The sequence below is a fragment of the Amyelois transitella genome, chromosome 28, assembly GCF_032362555.1.
Source record: "Amyelois transitella isolate CPQ chromosome 28, ilAmyTran1.1, whole genome shotgun sequence".
NCBI classification, from domain to species: domain Eukaryota; kingdom Metazoa; phylum Arthropoda; class Insecta; order Lepidoptera; family Pyralidae; genus Amyelois; species Amyelois transitella.
The window spans coordinates 3,239,143-3,259,696 of record NC_083531.1 but is presented as its reverse complement, the minus strand read 5'-3'; the positions used below and the strand labels follow the sequence as shown (position 1 = coordinate 3,259,696).

Genomic DNA, 20,554 nt, shown 5'->3' with positions numbered 1-20,554 from the left:
TAGTGTCGAAATTACTGAAACATACGTTAAATTACATTTTTATTTAACATGTAATGTTTTATACCTAACACGCAGTGTTTTATATCTTATAATGTAAATTTTTGAAACTATAGAGTATTAAGTACATTGTAGTTACTATACCTAATACATACACAATGCACGTCGTTATCCGTTATGGATCAGACAGAGTCGACAGTCTCGAATGCAACGTTCAGTTGGAAGATAGAGTATCTACATAATTGTTGTAATTATACTGTTGAGTAAATTTCTAACGTCACGTCACATTACTCTTTAATAACTAAAGTATATAAATATACGATTTGAAGACCTATTAAGTAGTTATTGTTCAGATCTAAACTAGTCTACCTAAGTATGACGAGACAAGAAGTTGATCTTTATGTCTCGTCTATATAATAAGAGTAAGTCGTTTAAAAATAAAGAAAAAAAAACATTGGTATTTTCCCTCCCAAATTTGAATACCTACGCATTCTTCATAAAACAAAAAGATAGGTTTAGCTTTTTAAAAAATCCACCTTTTTTGTGAAATTGAAAATAATTATCGCAAAATGTCAATTTTCGTTTCAAATATTTTAGTTCTTTATATTTTTCACTAAACATGAATTTATAATATTAATCGTACGTATGATATTGTGATGATAATGGTGCATATTCTTAGATAGACTTTGGGTTCACAGTATTAAATAAAATAAATATGTAAGGACTTATCAACTGAGAAATATAAATCAAAAATTCACGAGGCATAATGTTTATTAATGCTACTGTTTTATTTATTATGTATTATCAAAGTTCTATTATTTAATAGATATGATATTCAACGAGTACTAGTGGATGTCATAATATCATTATATTATATGTGTGAATATTAAAAAAATATATATGGAGATAGCATTACATAATTAATGTATGTACAATTGAGTGTAGCTTATGCGAGGTAGTCAAAATGCGATATGTCGCACAATGTCAAAAATGCATCGAACGCTTCTGTGGCTGTTTTGATTACGCTTGCTCAAGTCTCATAGGCACTTAAATAATTGAATCGCCATTCGCAAAATGTCTGAATCTTTAAATATTTTAAGGCATTTTGCGAAACTTAATTTCGCGCATACAGGACTTAACCTAAAATTATAATTGCTGTCTAAACATGGCTGATATTTCTTCAACAGTCTTGTTTTTGGTCTCTGGTACTTTGAAGAATATAAATATGATAAACAATGCCTGGAGTGCTGCGAAAATGAGGTAAGTGTAGTGACCAAGTGCCAACTGAAAAGAAAAAAAAAGTTAAATAAATCCTTTTTTTACAATTAACCCGCGAAGTGATGAAGTTTCTAACCTTCGTCGCTTGTGAAAGCAAGTGATTATTACATTTGTCTGAAAATTACAGAATTTACAATCTGTATTTAAACAAACTAAATTAGCTGGGCTGCATCATGTAGTGATGAAGCAACATTGATATATGTAAAGCAACTTCTTTTAAACTAAGTAGTTATAACTAGTTGTATTAGTTATATCATCCCTTTGCAGGGATTTGAACCTGGGACCCTCTGTGTCACAGACAAGCTCAATACCGGTGTGCCGAGGCCGTAAATTAAGCATTCGCACAATCAAACTATTATAACTTCTATACTACTACTACTACTTTTTTTTTAACTTTGAAACAACTGAATTTGTACTAAATTACGTTTTACAAATAATAACTCACCGTTAATGGCAAGAAACTTAGTCCCACAATAAAATTAGCGGTCCAGTTGACTGTCACGGCCACAGACGCGGCGGCGGGACGCGCAGACTGATTGAACAGCTCTGAAATTTGAAACAAAATTCATTGTAGGTAATAGCAAGAAATATCCGATTACCATTTCGGCTGTCATATAAAACGTTATGTATTATAATTATACCTAACTAATAGTAATTATAAATAATAATAAACTATAAAATGCAAACGATCTTGTATACCTATGTTTTTACTCGTATTGAAAAAATACCTTACATTTTGAAATTAATTTAAAGCGATTAGAATAAAAATAAAATGACATATTTTTGTAACTTAGAATTTTTCAATATTAAATATTCCACCACCACGACTCCATCTCATACCCATGGATGTCATAAAAGTCGACTAAAAGATAGTCTTATAAACTTGGGATTCCTTTTTTTAGGTGCGATGAGCTAGCAACCTGTCACTATTTGAATTTCAATTCTATTATAAGCCAAACAGCTGAGCGAGGCTTATCAGTCTTTTTAAAGACTGTTGGCTCTATCTACCCCGCAAGGGATATAGACGTAATTATATGAATGTAAGTATGTAAACACTTTATGATAAGCAATAAATATTTTGAATTGAATAAAAATTCGTAGCAAGATTGTTTGCTTTTATTTAATTCACTAAACATATTGACTATAGTTTTGAATGCTTACCAGTGACAAGGAACCAAGGTATGGAGCCGGGCCCGATGGCGAATGACATTACAAACAAAATGACCACCACGATGCACAAATACGGCACCCACGACACCTCGGACTGGGAACAGATGAATAAAAATATATGATAAAAATAGATGAATAATAATAAAGTGCTGTGTGGTTCCCGGCACCAATAAAAAAAAGAATAGGACCACTCTCTCGTTCCCATGGATGTCGTAAAAGGCGACTAAGGGATAGGCTTATAAACTTGGGATTCTTTTAGGCGATGGGCTAGCAACCCGTCACTGTTTGAGTCTCAATTCTATCATGGTGCCGAGCGGCTGAATGTGGCCTGTCAGTCTTTTCAAGACTGTTGGCTCTGTCTACCCCGTAAGGGATAAAGACGTGATCATATATATGTATGTATGAATAAAAATATAATTTGCAACAGTTAAAGGGTGCGACGTAGTTTCTGTTTGCAGTTCGCAAATGGTCACCGTTGAAATATGTCGTCATGGGCCCTTAGACACATTATATTATAATACATTATCACTTGCGCAGTTGGTCACTGTCGCAAACTGGTCTTTGACAGTGACAGCATATAAAAAAATAAAAAATTTAAGACAAATTGCGTACGTGACATTTTACGAAATGTGTTCATTTTTTCAACCGAACGAAACTTCTGGGGTCTGCAATTATCAAGGATGATTTAAAAAAAGATTTTGTAAAGATTGGATTCATATATTTGCAGGCACGATATAAGTTCTGATACACCGTGAGATTGAGCGCGAGCGACGCTCTTAAAGTGAGGGAAAACATCGTGAGGAAACCTGCACATTTAGGCAATTGGATGTGTAACCATGATAGATCCAATACGGGTCAGGTTCCCCTGCAAAGGTTGCGGAGGTCAGACGGGAGTTGCTTCGTGTAAAAACATGACTCATCCAATCCAGGATCCATGGTCAAAGGCATACCTCTCCAGGCTCCTCTCCAGAGTGGTGAGGATGCAAATTCAAATTCAAAATTATTATTCATTATTATAGGATACTTCATTTCGCTTAATAATTGTCAAAACGTATGGTTTAACAACATTGGTTGACGTCAAATAAATTACTTAAAACTAAGTTTACTGCCGCTTCCAAGGCGTCAGTGCAGAAGAAGCGGTAACAAACTGCACTGCAGCATTTTCTTCAACAACGTCAACTTAACAATATCAATTAAACTTAGAATAGATGCAACCGGGACTAAAGCCAGTAGGTATAGACATCGCGACCGTTCATTCACAAAGAAACTCACGTATATATTGGAGACGAACAGCGCTATGGTGCTTATGAACATTCCGACGAATCCAGTAAGGAGTAGAGTCTTCCTGCCAGCACATTCCACCAGCATCAGACTCACTACAGTCATCACTACGTTCATAGCGCCCACGCCTAGAAACAAAACATAATACGAATACTTTAAAAATCATGCGTCGCTATCAGTCAAAAGCAGCGAAAAACTTAAATCGCGCAAGCAAAGATTTCGCGGATTGGAGCTATATATACAACCTCCGACACAACATCGTCTGTCGCGCGGTTCCCCAGGCGTCACACCTAGCCTGGCGGAAGATCTTCCCTTTGGTGGCGGTCGAGCCGAATCATCGCTCCCGCTACATTTTTAATGACAAATTTTAGAAAACAATACAGTTACATAAATGAGAAGATTCTTTCTTTCAGAATGGTCTAAAAATATTTATTTATATGGAATAAACTCATTTATTTATATGGAAGTGAAAGGTCACTTACCGAAGTTCTGAGGAGAAAAACAGGAGTAGTCAGGGGATATAATTTATTGTGGAATAAATGGGCGTAGCTAGCATACACAAAGTTAGGGGTGCCCCCCACCCCTGCCCTAGGGTTGCTTGAAAAAGCAATAGAATTACAAAAAGAACTTTAGAAAAAGGAGTTCCTAGTGTCCTCCTGTATAAAACCCATTATTTATGAATAAATAAATGAATAACTCTATTGCAAACAAAAAATCAAATTTAAAAAATCAATCAGAAGCCCTCATGGATGAATTATTTTCCCCGTTTTTTTACACATTTACCATTATTTCTTCGCTCCTAATAGTTGCAGCGTGATGTTATATAGCTTAAAGCCTTTCGATAAATGGTCTATTCAACGCAAAAAGAATTTTTCAATTCAAACTAGAAGTTCCTGAGATTAGCGCGTTCAAACAAACTCTTCTTTATAATATTAGTACAGATAAATGAATAACTTAATTGCACACACAAAAAAAAAAAAGAAAATGCAAATGAAATGAAAGCAATTAAGCAAATGTATTCATTCACTGACGCCTCACCTAATGTCGCGTATTGCGAGTTGTCCTTGCTAATTCCGGCCTTCGATAAATGAATAACTTTATTGCACACACAAAAAAAAAAAAGAAAATGCAAATGAAATGAAAGCAATTAAGCAAATGTATTCATTCACTGACGCCTCACCTAATGTCGCGTATTGCGAGTTGTCCTTGCTAATTCCGGCCTTCGTAAAAATGTCAGTGGAGAAGAATATCACAACATTGATGCCGGAGAGCTGCTGCGCTATCATCACCATCATCGCGATCAGCAGCGGCTGACGGAGAGTCCTGTTGCTGAACAGCTCGCGGAGGGTCACCTTCTTCGTCACCTTATTCTTCTCCGCTTCCTGGCAGATGAGGAATACTGACGTCAATAAGGCAAATGTCTTACATACATACATATGGTCACGTCTATATCCCTTGCGGGGTAGACAGAGCCAACAGTCTTGAAAAGACTGAATGGCCACGTTCAGCTATTTGGCTTAATGATATACTTAATTGAGATTCAAATACTGACAGGTTGCTAACTCATCGCCTAAAAAAGAATCCCAAGTTTGTGAGCCTATCCCTTAGTTGCCTTTTACGACATCCATGGGAAAGAGATGGAGTGGTCAAATGTCTTAACTATTTTTTTTTAACTTTAACCCTATATGGGTTAGTTTCCCCCGCAAAGGGTAAGGTCAGGCGAGAACCGCTTCGTGTGAAAACCTGATTTATCTAATCCAAGATGCCAAGCTCCTCTCTGAAGGAGTGGGAATGTGCGCGACTAAGTTCCTGGAGTTAGTAAATTTTTATAAGAAAGAAGATGTCTGATCTTTCCTCTCTTTCTTCATCTGAATTTAAACAATATGAAAGGTGAAGAAAGAAGATAAGACAAATCCTCCTCCTCGCGTCGTATACCTCATTGCTGAGGGTCGTGACTCCCCCGCCGAATCACTTTCTCCTTGATCTCTTCCTTCCACCTGTTGCGATCCTTTGCGTCGTGGAGGGCCTTATGGAGATCGGTGTTTAGTGACGATCGGATTTGATCCGACCATCTTGTAGGGCTGCGACCTCTAGGTCTTTTTCCGTCAACCTTGCCTGTCACCATTAGTTGCTCCATGTTGTGACCGTCTTTCCGTGCAATGTGGCCGAAAAACTCCAGTATCCTGCGGAGACAGGTGGTGGACAGTCTCGTTTTGATTTGGAGTTCACGCAGGATAGATGCATTGGTACGGAAGGCAGTCCAGGGTATCTGTAGCATCTTCCTCCAGCACCACATTTCGAAGGCATCTATGCGGTCTCTATCAGCCTTTTTCAGGACCCATGTCTCGGCGCCATAGCTAAATATGGAGAAGACCAGAGTGTGGACAAGTTTCTTTTTTGTCTTCCGTGAAATGCCTCGGTCCTTCCATATCTTTTGTAGTTGAGACATGGCATTTTTGGCCATCCCTATTCGTCTCCTTATTTCCGTCTCACAGGATCCCCTGTCACTGATGTTGGCCCCCAGGTAGACAAAGTCATTGACGATGTCTAAGTTGAGAGCATTCGTCAGTTCAAGTCTTCCGGCACGATCTACCACCATTAGTTTGGTTTTGGCGTGGTTGATTTTGAGACCTAATTGCAAACTGATGTTCTCAATACGGGCAAGGAATTCCACCATTTCGCTTTCACTTGCAGCTATTAATGTGGTGTCGTCTGCGTAACGAAGGTTTGTCAGTCTGGTGCCACCAACCGTGACTCCGCCGTCCCAGTCCTCGCAAGCCCGCCTGATGATGTATTCTCCGTAAACGTTGAAGAGAATCGGAGACAGGATGCAGCCCTGCCTAACGCCTTTAGCAAAACTAAATGGCTCCGATGTGCAATCCTCGATTTTGACGATGCCTTGGTTATTTAGGTACAGCGAGCGGATAAGCGCCACAAGATGTTGAGGCACTCCCAGCTCTCCCAGTATATTCCAGAGGTCTGACCACACGACACAGTCGAAGGCTTTGCTGTAATCGATGAAGCACAAGATGATAGGTACGTTGAATTCGTAGGCTTTTTCGATCAGCTGGCGTATGTTTAGGATTTGCTCGCGAGTGCCCCTGCCCTTAACAAATCCCGCTTGCTCTTGTGGAATTTGCCAGTCCAGGAAGTGTCTAATTCTGCTGTTGATGATATGGAGCATCACTTTACTGGCATGTGATATCAGTGCTAGCGTTCTGTAGTTGCCGCATTTAGAGGTGGAACCATAAGACAAATGTCCCCCTTTAAATTAGTGGTTAAATAATATTTTATTAATGGTTATAATCATAACAGCTATTAGTCTTCGCAATGAAATAAATAAAAAAAATGTTTTTTATTTTATTGAACCAATCGAAGTGATAATAAACATCTTGAATCTTATGCCACTATTTTGAATCTTAATTCTATCATCAAGCCAAACAGCTGTACGAAGCCTTTCAGACCCTGTCTACCCTGTGTACCCCTAGGGATAAAGATGTGATATTTGTGAACCAACCTGATGCATTTCCTCCATCTCACCATGTACAGCTACGGCCCCACGAAGCCAGTTCAATGCTGAAAAACCATTATATTCAATCAAAGATCCCATTTGATAGGTACATCTGTTTTTATTATTCTTAACCCTCATAATTATTGATTAATTAAAGCACATTAAGCATGCAAGCCTGTTATTTGTTTGTGTATCTTCTAATCTATAAATCTTACTTAGGCCAGTACAGTTACCCAGAACAGTTCGATCGCCACATCAGAATTTTTGATTTTACTAATAAGTAGAATACTTAGTCGGTTCGCCCACCCCAGAAATTCCAATTCTTCTGAATTCATTAATTTCTTGACAATATAATACCTGAATGTGTATTAGTTAAATCTAAAATCAAGAAAAAAACATAACATTCGTCTTCTTCGTTATTTTGGGGTGGGCAAGCTGCCATCCGCCGCCGAGATAAACTTTGTAGATACGCCCATTGCCGCAAATCTTTACTAACGAAACTCAAGTACCTACTTTAAAAAAAACCTCACCTCTCTGCGCATGTAACTCCTTCCCGCGATTCAATAATAGAAATTTTGGTGACTCGGGGCACAAAGGAAGTGTAGCATACTGTATGGCCGCCGGTATAGCCACTAAGCCTAGGAGGTATGGCCAACCATCAGCTGTTCCCAGTATAGAAGACAGACCCAGAACTTGTGACAGTAGGATAGTGCTTGTTATCACCAATTGGTATACTGTGCCGATCTGAAAATATTGTATTTGGGATCTTTATAATTAAGCTCAGTTCAGTTCTCAGTTCTATCATTAAGCCAAATAGCTGAACGTGGCCATTCAGTCTTTTCAAGACTGTTGGCTCTGTCTACCCCGCAAGGGATATAGACGTGACCATATGTATGTATGTATGTATCTTTATATATTTAATAGGTACATTAAACTTAAAATGCAAAAAGAAAAAAAATCAATATAAAAAAACGAAATTTGAAAAATTCATGCAGTAATCTATATAGGGAGACTGGGGATACTTGATCCCCAGGGAGACTTGATCCCTTGTCAATAAATCGATAAGCACACGGTATTTTTATTTTAAATACTGGCAATACTGTTGCTTTCACTCATTGTCTATGGCTGAACGTAAATTTGACGGTTCACAATTGACAACTTCAGAGCAGTGGTGACATTTTGTTTTCGCCAGGTGAAAATATTTTTCTGTGAGTATTTAAATCATTATCTATAGTTATTATTAATTATAAATTAGTAACCACATTCTAAAGACTAGAAAAGTTGTTAATTGAAGTTTGTATTGATGAGTTTTTCATCTAATTTCCGTTTTATTTCTTTAAAAAAAAATTTGGTTTTTGAAAAAATCAGTTCCGGGTACACTTGATCCCTGCGAGTGCGGGGACACTTGATCCCGGGATCAAGTGTCCCCTATATTTGGTTAGGTACAGATAGCTCAGTATTTTTACTTGTTTTAGATGGAAGAAAAATATTAACGTATATTACGTATAAAGAGGGCGCTAAGAAACCATACCCATATACAAAACTAAACTTCAATTAGCGGTTATGAAAGGAGAATTTGAAAGGAAATACTATCAAAGGAACTGCAAAACTTTATGATGTGCCTTTGATGACACTAAGAAGATACACCAGGAAACAACAACGACAGCCAGATGTTAAATTTCCCTATAATGATGTAAATCATTGCGATAATAAAAATAAGACTAAAAAAGTTTTAGTAGGTACGCAATTAGTAAGGATTGTGATTATTAAGACTCAAATTATCTTTAAGTAACCACATAGAGGTCTAAAATTATAATAACCATTGTAAGTGTTGATTTTTGTTATGTTTATATGATTAAATAAACAATTTTTATATTGTAAAATGCATTATTATTATTTTATAATGACGTATGTACACTTGTTCCCCTATAATCAAATCTAACCTACACAGGGATCAAGTCTCCCAGCATAGGGGACACTTGATCCTTTTGTAATGTCGTAGTAAATTAAAAAAATAAGTACTAATTATTAATTAATTCCATAATCTGATAATGTACAAAGTTAGATGAATAGTTTTTCTAGGTAGTCACCAAAAATTTTCTGAAAGCCATTACTATAGACTAAGATATGAGCAATAAACTAAAATGGGGATCAAGTGTCCCCAGTCTCCCCTACTAATATTATAAAGCGGAAGAGTTTGTTTATTTGATCGCGCTTATCTCAGAAACTAGTGGTTCGAATTGAAAAGAAAATATCTTTTTGCGTTGAATAGACCATTTATCGAAAAAGGCTATAGGCTATGTAACATCACGCTGCAACTATAAGGAGCAAAGAAATAATGAAAAAAACGGGGAAAATTATTCATCCTTGAGGGCTTCAATGATGCCCAAAGTAACTATTCCACGCGGACGAAGTTGCGGGCACAGCTAGTATTTAATAGGTACGTTAAATTTAAAATGCAAAAAAAAATTAAAATTAAAAAAGAACGAAATTCGAAAAAATCCTAACGGTAATTCATTTTAATGGGATATTTCAAACATCATAATTGTCATATCTTTCGGTATACACAACATTGGTTGACGTCATTTTAATAACCGATTCCGAAGCGTCAGTGCAGAAGAAGCGGTAACAAACTGCACTGAAGCATTTTCTTCAATAACGTGCAAACGTCTCCTGCTTTCTTGTTCAAAATTAGTGGTAAGACCAATAGCGGACAGTTAATTCTCAATATCTCAATATTTTCGCGCCATACAAAAACTAGACTAACTTATAAAAACGATAATAAGTACTTATTATACTTAGACACTTACCGAGCCTCTAAGAGAGACTGGTGATATTTCAGCCAAATACATGGGCGCTATGCCGGCAGCCAATCCACTATTGACACCAATGATCAGTCTGAAATTACGAAATTGAAGGCATAACTATTTTTATTATTATTAATTTTTTTTTTAAAGTCATTGCACCACCCGTACATCCATCTCAGTTTGGTCCGAAGGTTCGACTGGCAGAGAATGCCTTGTGGCATTAAGTCCACCTGTTGTACATTTTACGTGCATAAAGTTTAAATAAATAAATAACTTTCATCTGTTTTTTCAAACATACATATAGTCACGTCCACATCCCCTACGGGGTAGACAGAGCCAGTAGTCCCGAAAAGACTGAATGGCCACGTTCAGCTACTCGGTTTAATGGTGATATTGAGATCCAAATAGTGACAGGTTGCTAGCCCATCGCCTAAAAAAAGGATCGCAATTTTACAGGGTTTTTTCTTTCAAAACAAAACCTTATTAATCTTATATTTAAATTTTCTAATCCAATTATATCAGAAGTAACTTCAGGTTTAGACATTGGTACCATTATGGTTGTAGCGACATCTCTACGCCACAAGTAACGACAGCCAATCACGCGACGCTATCAGCCAATAACAGCGAAGAATCTAAATCACGCAAGCAAAGATTTCACGCATTGGAGCATATATACAACCTCCGACACAACATCATCGGAGCCGCTGTTCCCTAGGCGTCACAATTAGCCTTTTTTTGGTATCGAAGGGGAAATCCTTTTAAGGACAACCCCCCGGGTGTTCACCCGTTAGAGTCTGGGACTCCTGGCACCTAATTTATCATCACACTTAGCCTGGCGGAAGATCTTCCCTTTGATGGTGATCGAGCCATAATCGTCGCTTCCGCTACGTGGTCTTTTTCTCTTCCTTTCAACATCCTAACCGACTAGTCTTTTCAAGACTGTTGGCTCTGTCTACCCCGCAAGGGATATAGACGTGACCATATGTATGTATGTAAAACTAATTAAAAAAAAAGAAAAAAACCTCCCTGGCGCTTCTTGACAACTATACTGGATTGCCTAAGACATGTTTGTACACGAATCGACTCGTTCTTACCTGCCAACGATGAGCATGACAGCAGAACCAGCCGCCTTGGAGAAGCCCTGAAGGACTGCTGCTATAAACACTAGGCCATTGTTGATGAGGAGCGCTCCTTTCCTCCCGAACCTGAAATGAAATGGAACCCCATTGTAAAGGGGAAGGGACTTTTGCTAACTATACTAGCAATAGTATAATAAGTTATATATAAATAGTAATGTATGTATTACATACATAAAATCACGCCTCTCTCCCGGAGGGGTAGGCAGAGACTACCTCTTTCCATTTGCCACGATCTATGCATACTTCCTTCGCTTCATCCATCTTAAATAGTAATACTATCTAATATTAATATTATTGCAAATAGTTACTACTTTTGCAATCTACTAGCTTTTGCGTGGGGCTTCGCACCCTTGGGAATTTCAAGAAATAAGTAGCCCATGTTACCTAAAGGTCTATTCTACATGGATACAAAATTTCATTAAAATCCGTTTAGTGGTTTAGCTGTGAAAGCGGAAGAGACGTGATTTTCATCCGACCTTTCACCCCCATTTTAGTATATAGGGGTAGATATTTTTTTTTACAGTACCCTATCTTTAAAGTAAGTTAGAAGACGGATTTTTAATTGTTCAAATCAAATCAAACATCTTTATTGTACTTATTGTACTGTATGCATACAAAATTTCATTCGAATCGGTTTAGCTGTATAAGCGGAAGAGTAACAGCCTTTTACGACATTTTGTTTGTTTGTTTTTTATAAGTAGGTCAACTTCATTCACAATTATTTACCCATACAACTGTAAGTTGCCTTTCAACTTTGCTCCGTCTACCCCGCAAGGGATATAGACGTGCCAATATCGTTAGTATCGTTGAGTTAGTATCTCACAACACAATACTCGAACTTACTTCGAGGTTAACTCAATCAGTGTAATTTGTCTCGTATACTGCCGTGGTATACCTAACTAAAATGCCGTTATCTGACATCAGGATTTACACCTTTTTTACCAGTAAAATAAGAAAAAAAATCTCTTTCGATCTGTATATACGACTTTTTGGTACCTTTTAGTCATAAATAGGCGTTCGCATTGATGAATGGCATCAGTGTAAATATTTACCGCAGTTTTTGACGTTTTACTTAAAACAAGGATTTGGCAGTTAACGACATTTTAGTTATACCAGGGCAGTATATTTTTTTTTTTTTTGGACAAATCATAAAACCAAAGTATATAATTATGTAAGTACGTATGTAAAAACAAACCTATCTGCCATATATCCCGTAACAATACCGCCGAGCATACCGCCCACGCAGTATATGGACACCGCGACTGCCCATACCGACGTCACCTTAGGATCCTCAGTTGACTTCTTCGTCATATCCGTCCCGTTCAGGACGTCGTTCTGAAGCCAGTCTGACATGATCTGTGAGAAATAAACAACATTCTTTCCTCACTCTCTGAAGATATATACCTAGATAAATAACTGTGCTTGCGACTTCGTACGCGCGGATTAGTTATTTTGGGCATCATTGAAGCCCTTAAGGCTGAATAATTTTTTTTTCAAATTTTCCATTCCATTACTTCTTCGCTCCTTATAGTTGCAGCGTGATGTTATATAGGACTTTTTCTAACAAACAAAACCGCCGAGCTTTCATAAAGAGAGTTATGAATGCAGACGAAGCGAAGGGAGTATGCAGAGATCGTGGCAAGCGGAAAGAGGTAGTCTCTGCCTACCCCTCCGGGAAAGAGGCGTGATTTTATGTAAGTATGTATGTATGTAACAAAACAATGGCAACCATTGCTATGGCGTATACCAAGAAGGTTGCGTACACACCTGTGCCGTGTGGTTCCCGGCACCAATACAAAAAAGAAAAGGACCACTCCATGTCTTTCCCATGGATGTCGTAAAAGGGGACTAAGGGATAGGCTCATAAACTTGGGATTCTTCTTTTAGGCGATGGGCTAGCAACCTATCACTATTTGAATCTCAATTCTATCATTAAGCCAAATAGCTGAACGTGGCCATTTAGTCTACAAGACTGTTGGCTCTGTCTACCCCGCATGGGATATAGACGTGACCATATGTATGTATGTATGTATGTTGCGTACACACCTCTTGCGGCGCGTTGAGCACCCCAGTGTTGTAACCATGCTGGAAGGAAGACCAGCATGCTGAGGAGACAACAGCGAACAGCAGTCGCAGGTTCACACCCTGGAATCAATCAATCAATAAGTAGGCATGATAAAACTGTACTTTGGCGATGGGTTAGCAACCTGTCTCTATTTGAATCTCAATTCTATCATTAAGCCGTATAAATAGCTGAACGTGGCCATTCAGTCTTTTCAACACCTTTTGCGCCAAATAAAGATATTTCTTTCTTTCTTTCAATTCCCTTGATAAACTTCTACGGTTCTCACTAGAAGAATCGCGTCTATTTTATGTCTTCGCTACCTATAACCACGATCCAGCTACATATATTCACATAATCACGTCACCCTTGCGGGGTAGACAGTGACCACTTCTATATCCTTTGCAGGGTTGAGCCAACAGTCTCAAAAGACTGATAGGCCGCGCTCAGCTATTTTCCTTAACGATCTTTGATGTCTTTATCAATTCAGTTAAACTCAGAGATTGATATTTTGCGAAGTCAAGACGAACTTTATTAACGTTTGCATATAACACATAGCTAGACTTTTCACTCTTGGCTGGCTGGCTTTTCTTAAAACTCAAACATTATTGTGAAAAAAATAATTCCATTCAACAAACCTCAGAAGAATATACTTATAAACATGTCATCATTAAAAGTATAATGTCATCTTTGTAAGTAGAGTCTATTCATGTCTAGAAAAAAATAACATATCGTAAACTTCAAAGAAGCCATATACGGAATGTTGATTGTCACCTAACAGGAAGCTATGAAGAATAATTCTTAATCAATTTGCTAAGTTTTCCTAAGCACTATCTATACTAATAGGTATTATAAAGCTGAAGAGTTTGTTTGTTTGTTTGAACGCGCTAATCTCAGGAACTACTGGTTTGAATTGAAAAATTCTTTTTGCGTTCAATAGACCATTTATCGAGGAATTCTTTAGGCTATATAGCATCACGCTGCAACTATAAGAAGCAAAGAAATAATGAAAAATGTGAAAAAAAAAACGGGGAAAATTATTCATCCTTGAGGGCTTTAATGATGCCCAAAATAACTATTCCACGTGGACGAAGTCGCGAGCACAGCTAGCCACAATGTATTTTATAAGCTTAGGTACTTGCCTATTTTAATACATTTAATACTAAGTTAATTACTTAGATACCTACGTTAAATATTTTCTGCCAACGATGACCTCGACATACTACCTAATAACTATACAAACATTTAATGTTACTCTAATGACATATACCAACATGGTAATTGATCGCTAGATAGCCATGTGAACCCATGATGTTACGAAATAAACACAAAATTTCGTGGGTTTATATCCGATCTTTACTAATATTATAAAGCTGAAGAGTTTGTTTGTTTGAACGCGCTGATCTCAGGAACTACTAGTTCTATTTGAAAAATTTACAGTGGGAATTTATGATGGTAAAAGTCAAACTGCACTTGCTTGAATATAACACTGAACTATAATATGATTAAGGCAGTTTGACAATACAATTAAGATCAATAATTAGTGTATGAATTTCAATGAACGGATATTTCATAATAACACGCTTTTTTAAACAATATCTGACATAACATTCTATTTTGGTTTTTCTTTTTTTCTTAGTGGCCAGTTTCAGTAGTTTGAACAACCTTTAAGTACGTTATATTAAAAAACACACAACACATACGTGACGTAGAGCTACGAAAGTTTGTTTACTAATTTATATTTTGGCGGCAAAAATGTTATTTTAATTCCGTAACCAACTCATATATCAGTTCTCGTCTGCAGTTTAAGTTTGTTTTGTTCTGCGAATTTTTGGCAGCTTTCCTAAATGCCTAATACTTGCATGAAAAGTTATGAACGTGGACGAAGCGAAAGAAATAGGTATTTCTTTCGCTTCATCCACATTCATAACTCTCCTCCTGGCTTTAGCCCCCTCGTCACTCTGGAGAGGAGCCCGGGGTATACCTTTGACCATGGACCCTGGATTGGGTGAGTCAGGTTTTTACACGAAGCGACTCCCGTCTGACCTCCGCAACCTTTGCAAGGCAACCTAACTCGTATTGGATCGATCAAGGTTACACATCCAGTTGCCTGAATGTGTAGGTTTCCTCGCCATGTTTTCCCTCACCGTAAGAGCATCGGTTAGTATTCAAACTAATGTATACCGGGTGGGATTCAAATCATTGAGCCATACGCATTTTTAACCTCTTTTCCTCAAATTTGATTCTCAACTCAATTCAAAGCTGAACGAGACCTTTCACTCCTTCAAGACTGTTGGCTCTGTCTACGCCGTAAGGGATAAAGACGTAATTATACTAGTAGCTAGAGCCCATTGCATATATAAAAACTATACAGAGTTTGAAGCTAATGTATAAGCCACACACAATGTTTAAGTATTTAATTAAAAGAATAGGTATAATTGATAATGATAATACAATCAGTTATTATTTGGCCGTGCCGTGCCGTTCCGTGTGCCGTTAGGTTCCCGGCACCAATAGAAAAAAGAATACGACCACTCCATTTCTTTCCCACGGATGTCTTAAAGGCGACTAAGGGATAGGCTTATAAACTTGGGATCGTCCTTTTAGTCGATGGGTTAGCGACTTGTCACTATTTGAATTTCAATTCTATCATAAGGCCAAACAGCTGAATGTGGCATATCACTCTTTTACTAAGCCAAACAGCTGAGCGTGGCCTATCAGTCTTTTCAAGACTGGTGGCTCTGTCTGCCCTGCTAGGGATACAGACTTGATTATATGTATGTACGTATGTAATTGTCTCTATAATTAGGCTTTTAATTCCAATTGTTTCCTATCGATCGCCTTGGGTATTCAAGCATTTGTGAGTGAATCATTAATGTCCTGCGTAAGTTGAGCCGCCAGACAATGGTCGAGTCAAAACAATAGAAACTGACAGGTTGATCTTTATACCTACAACAGTTGGCACAATCATGATATATGTATGATACATTGATTTCTGTTTCCCGCCCATTCGTTATTATTCGTAATAATTATCAATATTTATTAAATACCTACCTATCTATTTAAAATAGGAAGCAAGGTATCGCATAATTGTCGTCAACTTAAGTACCTACTTACATAATAATTATATCTACTTAATATAAATTCATTCATCATCATTCATCATTTAAAAATTACAAAAAAAGAATCTTGTTTTTTTTTAAGGCAAGGGTATTTGATTTTGAGTTCAACACCTTAGGCCTCATCTTGCTGACTACCAGGCTGATTCAGGTCAAACGTAGTCAAAATATAAAAAAAAAAACAATTAAAAATTGAAAAGTTTAAAAATATATTATTCTAATTTTGATTGGCCCTAAATAAGGGGACGTCACGCAGGCCGCATTAAATTTATAATGCACTTCTTTAGCTTCTTCCACATTCGTTATGCTTTTTATGTAAGGGCTTCTTGATCTGACCCTTCATCAAGACGTCTCCGATCTCTTCAAGGTTTAAGATTTAGAGTAAAAAATACCAACAAGTCTCACCAGAATATTGTACATAACTTAAAAATGAGTCAGTTCATATTATAGGTATTTTAAGGTTATATCTTCATCCATTATCTGCCATGTTTGGACACCGGAAGGCCACTGATAAGTTATTTAGGAAACACTGGTTTAGCTTATTAAACAAAGGATCTTATTTATAACGAAATGGACACGACACTGAATATGGTCAAACAGGCAGTTAAAATGAGACCCAACCTCATTGGTCAGTAGGTAATACTGGCTGGAAAACAAATGAAATTTTAAAAAAAGAACAAAAAATATGATTAGCGCCGAACCGAATTAAAATTAATTTTTAGTCCAAGTTATTGATTATAATTATTTAAAGTCCTTATATAATTTGAATAGTTTGTTCATCAGTGCATATTTTGAAAGTGTAAAATATACTTACTCAGAAGTTTTTCGATAATACAGTGCAATCTACATAGCTTGTTTTCTTCACGTCACCTTGAAATCATTCTCTTTGCTCATATTTCATAAAACCTTTATGAGTTCAGAGAATAGACAGAATGATAAAATGCTTTTGCGTTTTTTTAAATAAGGAGTATCATGCTGATGCAGATCCTTCTACTCTTACTTGATACTTTTTGCAAGGAGGAAAAACTAACCTACATATATATCGGGTCAGAGTTAGTATCCGCAAAAATATCCGAAAATTATATTCCCGCGGGAGTGAAAAACCTAGTTCTACGACATTACCTTTTTGACCTTCAGAATTTAAATCGGTAAGACGAAAGCATAAACAATTTATATATTCATGTAGTCTAATACAAAAGCAATTTATTTATTCATGAATTAATGACAGTCTCAACTGAAGCAACTCAACGTTAACCGACTTCAAAAAAGGAGGTTCTGTGTTCGACCAGTTATTATTTGTATTTTTACGGTTTTATCAAACGTTTTGAATGTGCTTTGATGAATGAATGAAAACTCTAAAATTAACAAAAACAGGAAAAAAAATTAAAGTTCATCTTTTATTAATATTAGTTTCAATTCCTCCAAAACAATATAAATGTACCAAATATATACGTACGCTCTAATTATAATAAAAAAAAAATTTGAATTACGAGTCGCACTCTTGCGTAAAGCATTCCGTAGTAGGTACAATAAGAAAAAATCACTATGTACTCTATGGTTTAAATTTACTAAACAACAATTATCTACACTAATATTATAAAGAGGAAAACTTTGTTTGTTTGTTTGTTTGGTTGTAATGAATAGGCTCAAAAACTACTGGACCGATTTTAAAAATTCTTTCACCATTCGAAAGCTACATTATCCAGGAGTAACATAGACTATATTTTATTTTGGAAAAAAAATAGGGTTCCGTAATATATTTGGATTTTTCGGACACAAACTGAAAAAAATCAACCAAAAAGTTACTTTAATCTGCGTACGCTGCCTAAACTACAAAAGATAGAACCATAAAATGTTTTAATTAATTGTAGATCTTATAAATATCTACAAAAAAGTCCGCGACACACTATAGGTACCTATCTATGTCGAGTGAGGCACAACAACCACATTTTTATTTAAAAATCTTGAATTCTTTTTGGTCTACATTTAAACGCGTTTTTTTACTCATGCTATTAATCCTTATCAAAATAAATAATTTCATCAATAAGTACAGTTTATGTAGATAATTTGAATGATTAAAATTGGACGTTTGATTTTGAAGTTGTGGTGAAATTAAAATATTACGATTTCTGCTGCACGGCCCGGGACTGCAGGCAGAAGTGACACTTTTGCCGGGAGCAAGACTTAGTTAGCCGCTTTGCGGGCGGTCCTTTAGTTAGTTCTAATAGAGATATACATATTTAGTATCGGCTGTGCATCCGTGCGAAGCCGGGGCGGGTCGCTAGTTATTGATATAAAAGCTTTATAAAAAAAAAACAATTCTCCGCATAAACGTGAGTTAAATACCGTTACGGTAACCCGTTTGCATAATTTTCACGCTCTAATTTGTTTATTACGGTTTCTCAACTATGTATGTATGTATAGATTTGTTTATGAATGGTGGTTGAATAATGTTCCTATGTTAAGTTAGATGATAGATGTCAACTCCGGAACTAGCCAACAGAAATAATTTAAAAAAAATCTATTAAAAAGAAATTTTTTTTAGAAACGTCACATGGCTAGGTATCACTACTAGCTGTGCCCGCGACTTCGTCCGCGTGGAATAGTTATTTTGGGCATCATTGAAGCCCTCAAAGATGAATAATTTTCCCCGTTTTTTTTCACATTTTCCATTATTTCTTTGCTCTTTATAGTTGCAGCGTGATGTTATATGACCTAAATCCTTCCTCGATAAATGTTCTATTCAACGCAAAAATTTTTCAATTCGAACCAGTAGTCCCTGAGATTAGCGCGTTCAAACAAACAAACAAACAAAGTCTTCAGCTTTATAATATTAGTATAGATCACAATACATTTGTTGGTTACATACATAATTAACAGTAATAAAAAATATTAATGTGCAATGTGCATGTATGAACCACGAACAATGATGGACAGTGAAAAAAATCCTGATTCAACATAATATCGCAAGTGCATACACCGCGACCCTGATGATTCTGCCAGAACCGTAGATGAGCTCAGCGAAGACACACGAGGAGGAGATAAATGTACTAGTGATGGGGCGAGTGTCCTATAAAGTTTATTGATGGCTCAACAAAAAAGAAATATATAAGTATTAATGTAGTTAATAAAGGTAACATTTACAATGTTACAACATTGCATTGATGTGTTCTATACACCGTGCCCAGAAGGTTATAATTATCAGAAAATGCACATGACGAAATCTATAGAAAGTATTTGTAAATACAATTACGTGGAAATAACGGACCTTTATCAGTACCAAGAAGTTGCTACCTACTCGCTCCTATAGACATTCTTACATCCTTATTACTCGTAACAGGTAACCTATTGTAAGGTAGGAAGTGACCGTTATTTATTCATGTCACCTTGAGGATTGGAGGAAGGGCGCGTACGTGACCAACAGAAATACAATGGATACAAAACGTCACGGATTTATCCTTAAAAGGGTAAACAGAGCTGTGAACTGAATGCATGTGTATCATTCATTACATAATTGTTAATGTTAAATTATAATTATTAAATAAATAAATGTGGGCGCCATGTTAAAGTAAGACCGATTCGTATAGATGTGTTGAAGAAAATAGTTGGTTTATATTTAGAAAATGGTTTCATTGAACCCTTTGCATTCGATTCATGTTTTCCTATGTTTTTAAGAAATTTTAAGTAGGTACTTGAAACTTAAACTCAAAACAGAAAACAAAAGTCGACTATTTACTCAAAATCTAGTCTAAAAATTGTAAAACAACATAATTTAAGATCCGCCGGCATTGCGTGCGGCCTCAGTCATTAAAGTCAACAAAGCCAGATAGAAGTCAAGTCTTATGCTTAAATACAGAAACGTCCTTGGGCATTAAAAAAAAAAAACAATTTACCGCCATTATGTCGCTGTCCCTTCAAAAATCCACAAAAGCTTGCGCAACGAATATTCCGTCCCTTGCGTAATACAGAACTTCAAAATATCACACTATCACGTAAAATCACGTCGTATTTTTTAAGAAAATATCAATATACACTTCAATATTTTCGCGTAAGTAAAAAATTATGTCTCATTTAATTTTCAAAGTCACATTCATTTTTTTTTTCTTTTCAATATATTTCCGGCTAGTGAAAGAAGCGCGCGTTCGAACAATTCGAAATTATTTTGAAATGGAGGTGACGCGAGGCAAGCG

At 36.5% G+C, this 20,554-nt stretch overlaps 1 protein-coding gene across 1 annotated transcript; it reads right to left on the bottom strand.

Moving 5' to 3' along the window:
• Positions 1-528: 528 nt before the first annotated feature.
• LOC106138115 (solute carrier family 2, facilitated glucose transporter member 1-like) lies at positions 529-20,554 on the bottom strand. The gene is made up of 12 exons (XM_060952308.1): positions 20,258-20,554; positions 13,230-13,328; positions 12,379-12,539; positions 11,139-11,249; positions 10,048-10,135; positions 7,768-7,981; positions 7,244-7,302; positions 4,907-5,108; positions 3,706-3,854; positions 2,437-2,533; positions 1,721-1,821; positions 529-1,281 (listed from the first exon to the last, which is right to left on the bottom strand). The coding sequence occupies exons 1-12, from the start codon at positions 20,261-20,263 to the stop codon at positions 1,144-1,146; spliced, it is 1,425 nt and encodes a 474-aa protein (XP_060808291.1). The 5' UTR covers positions 20,264-20,554; the 3' UTR covers positions 529-1,143.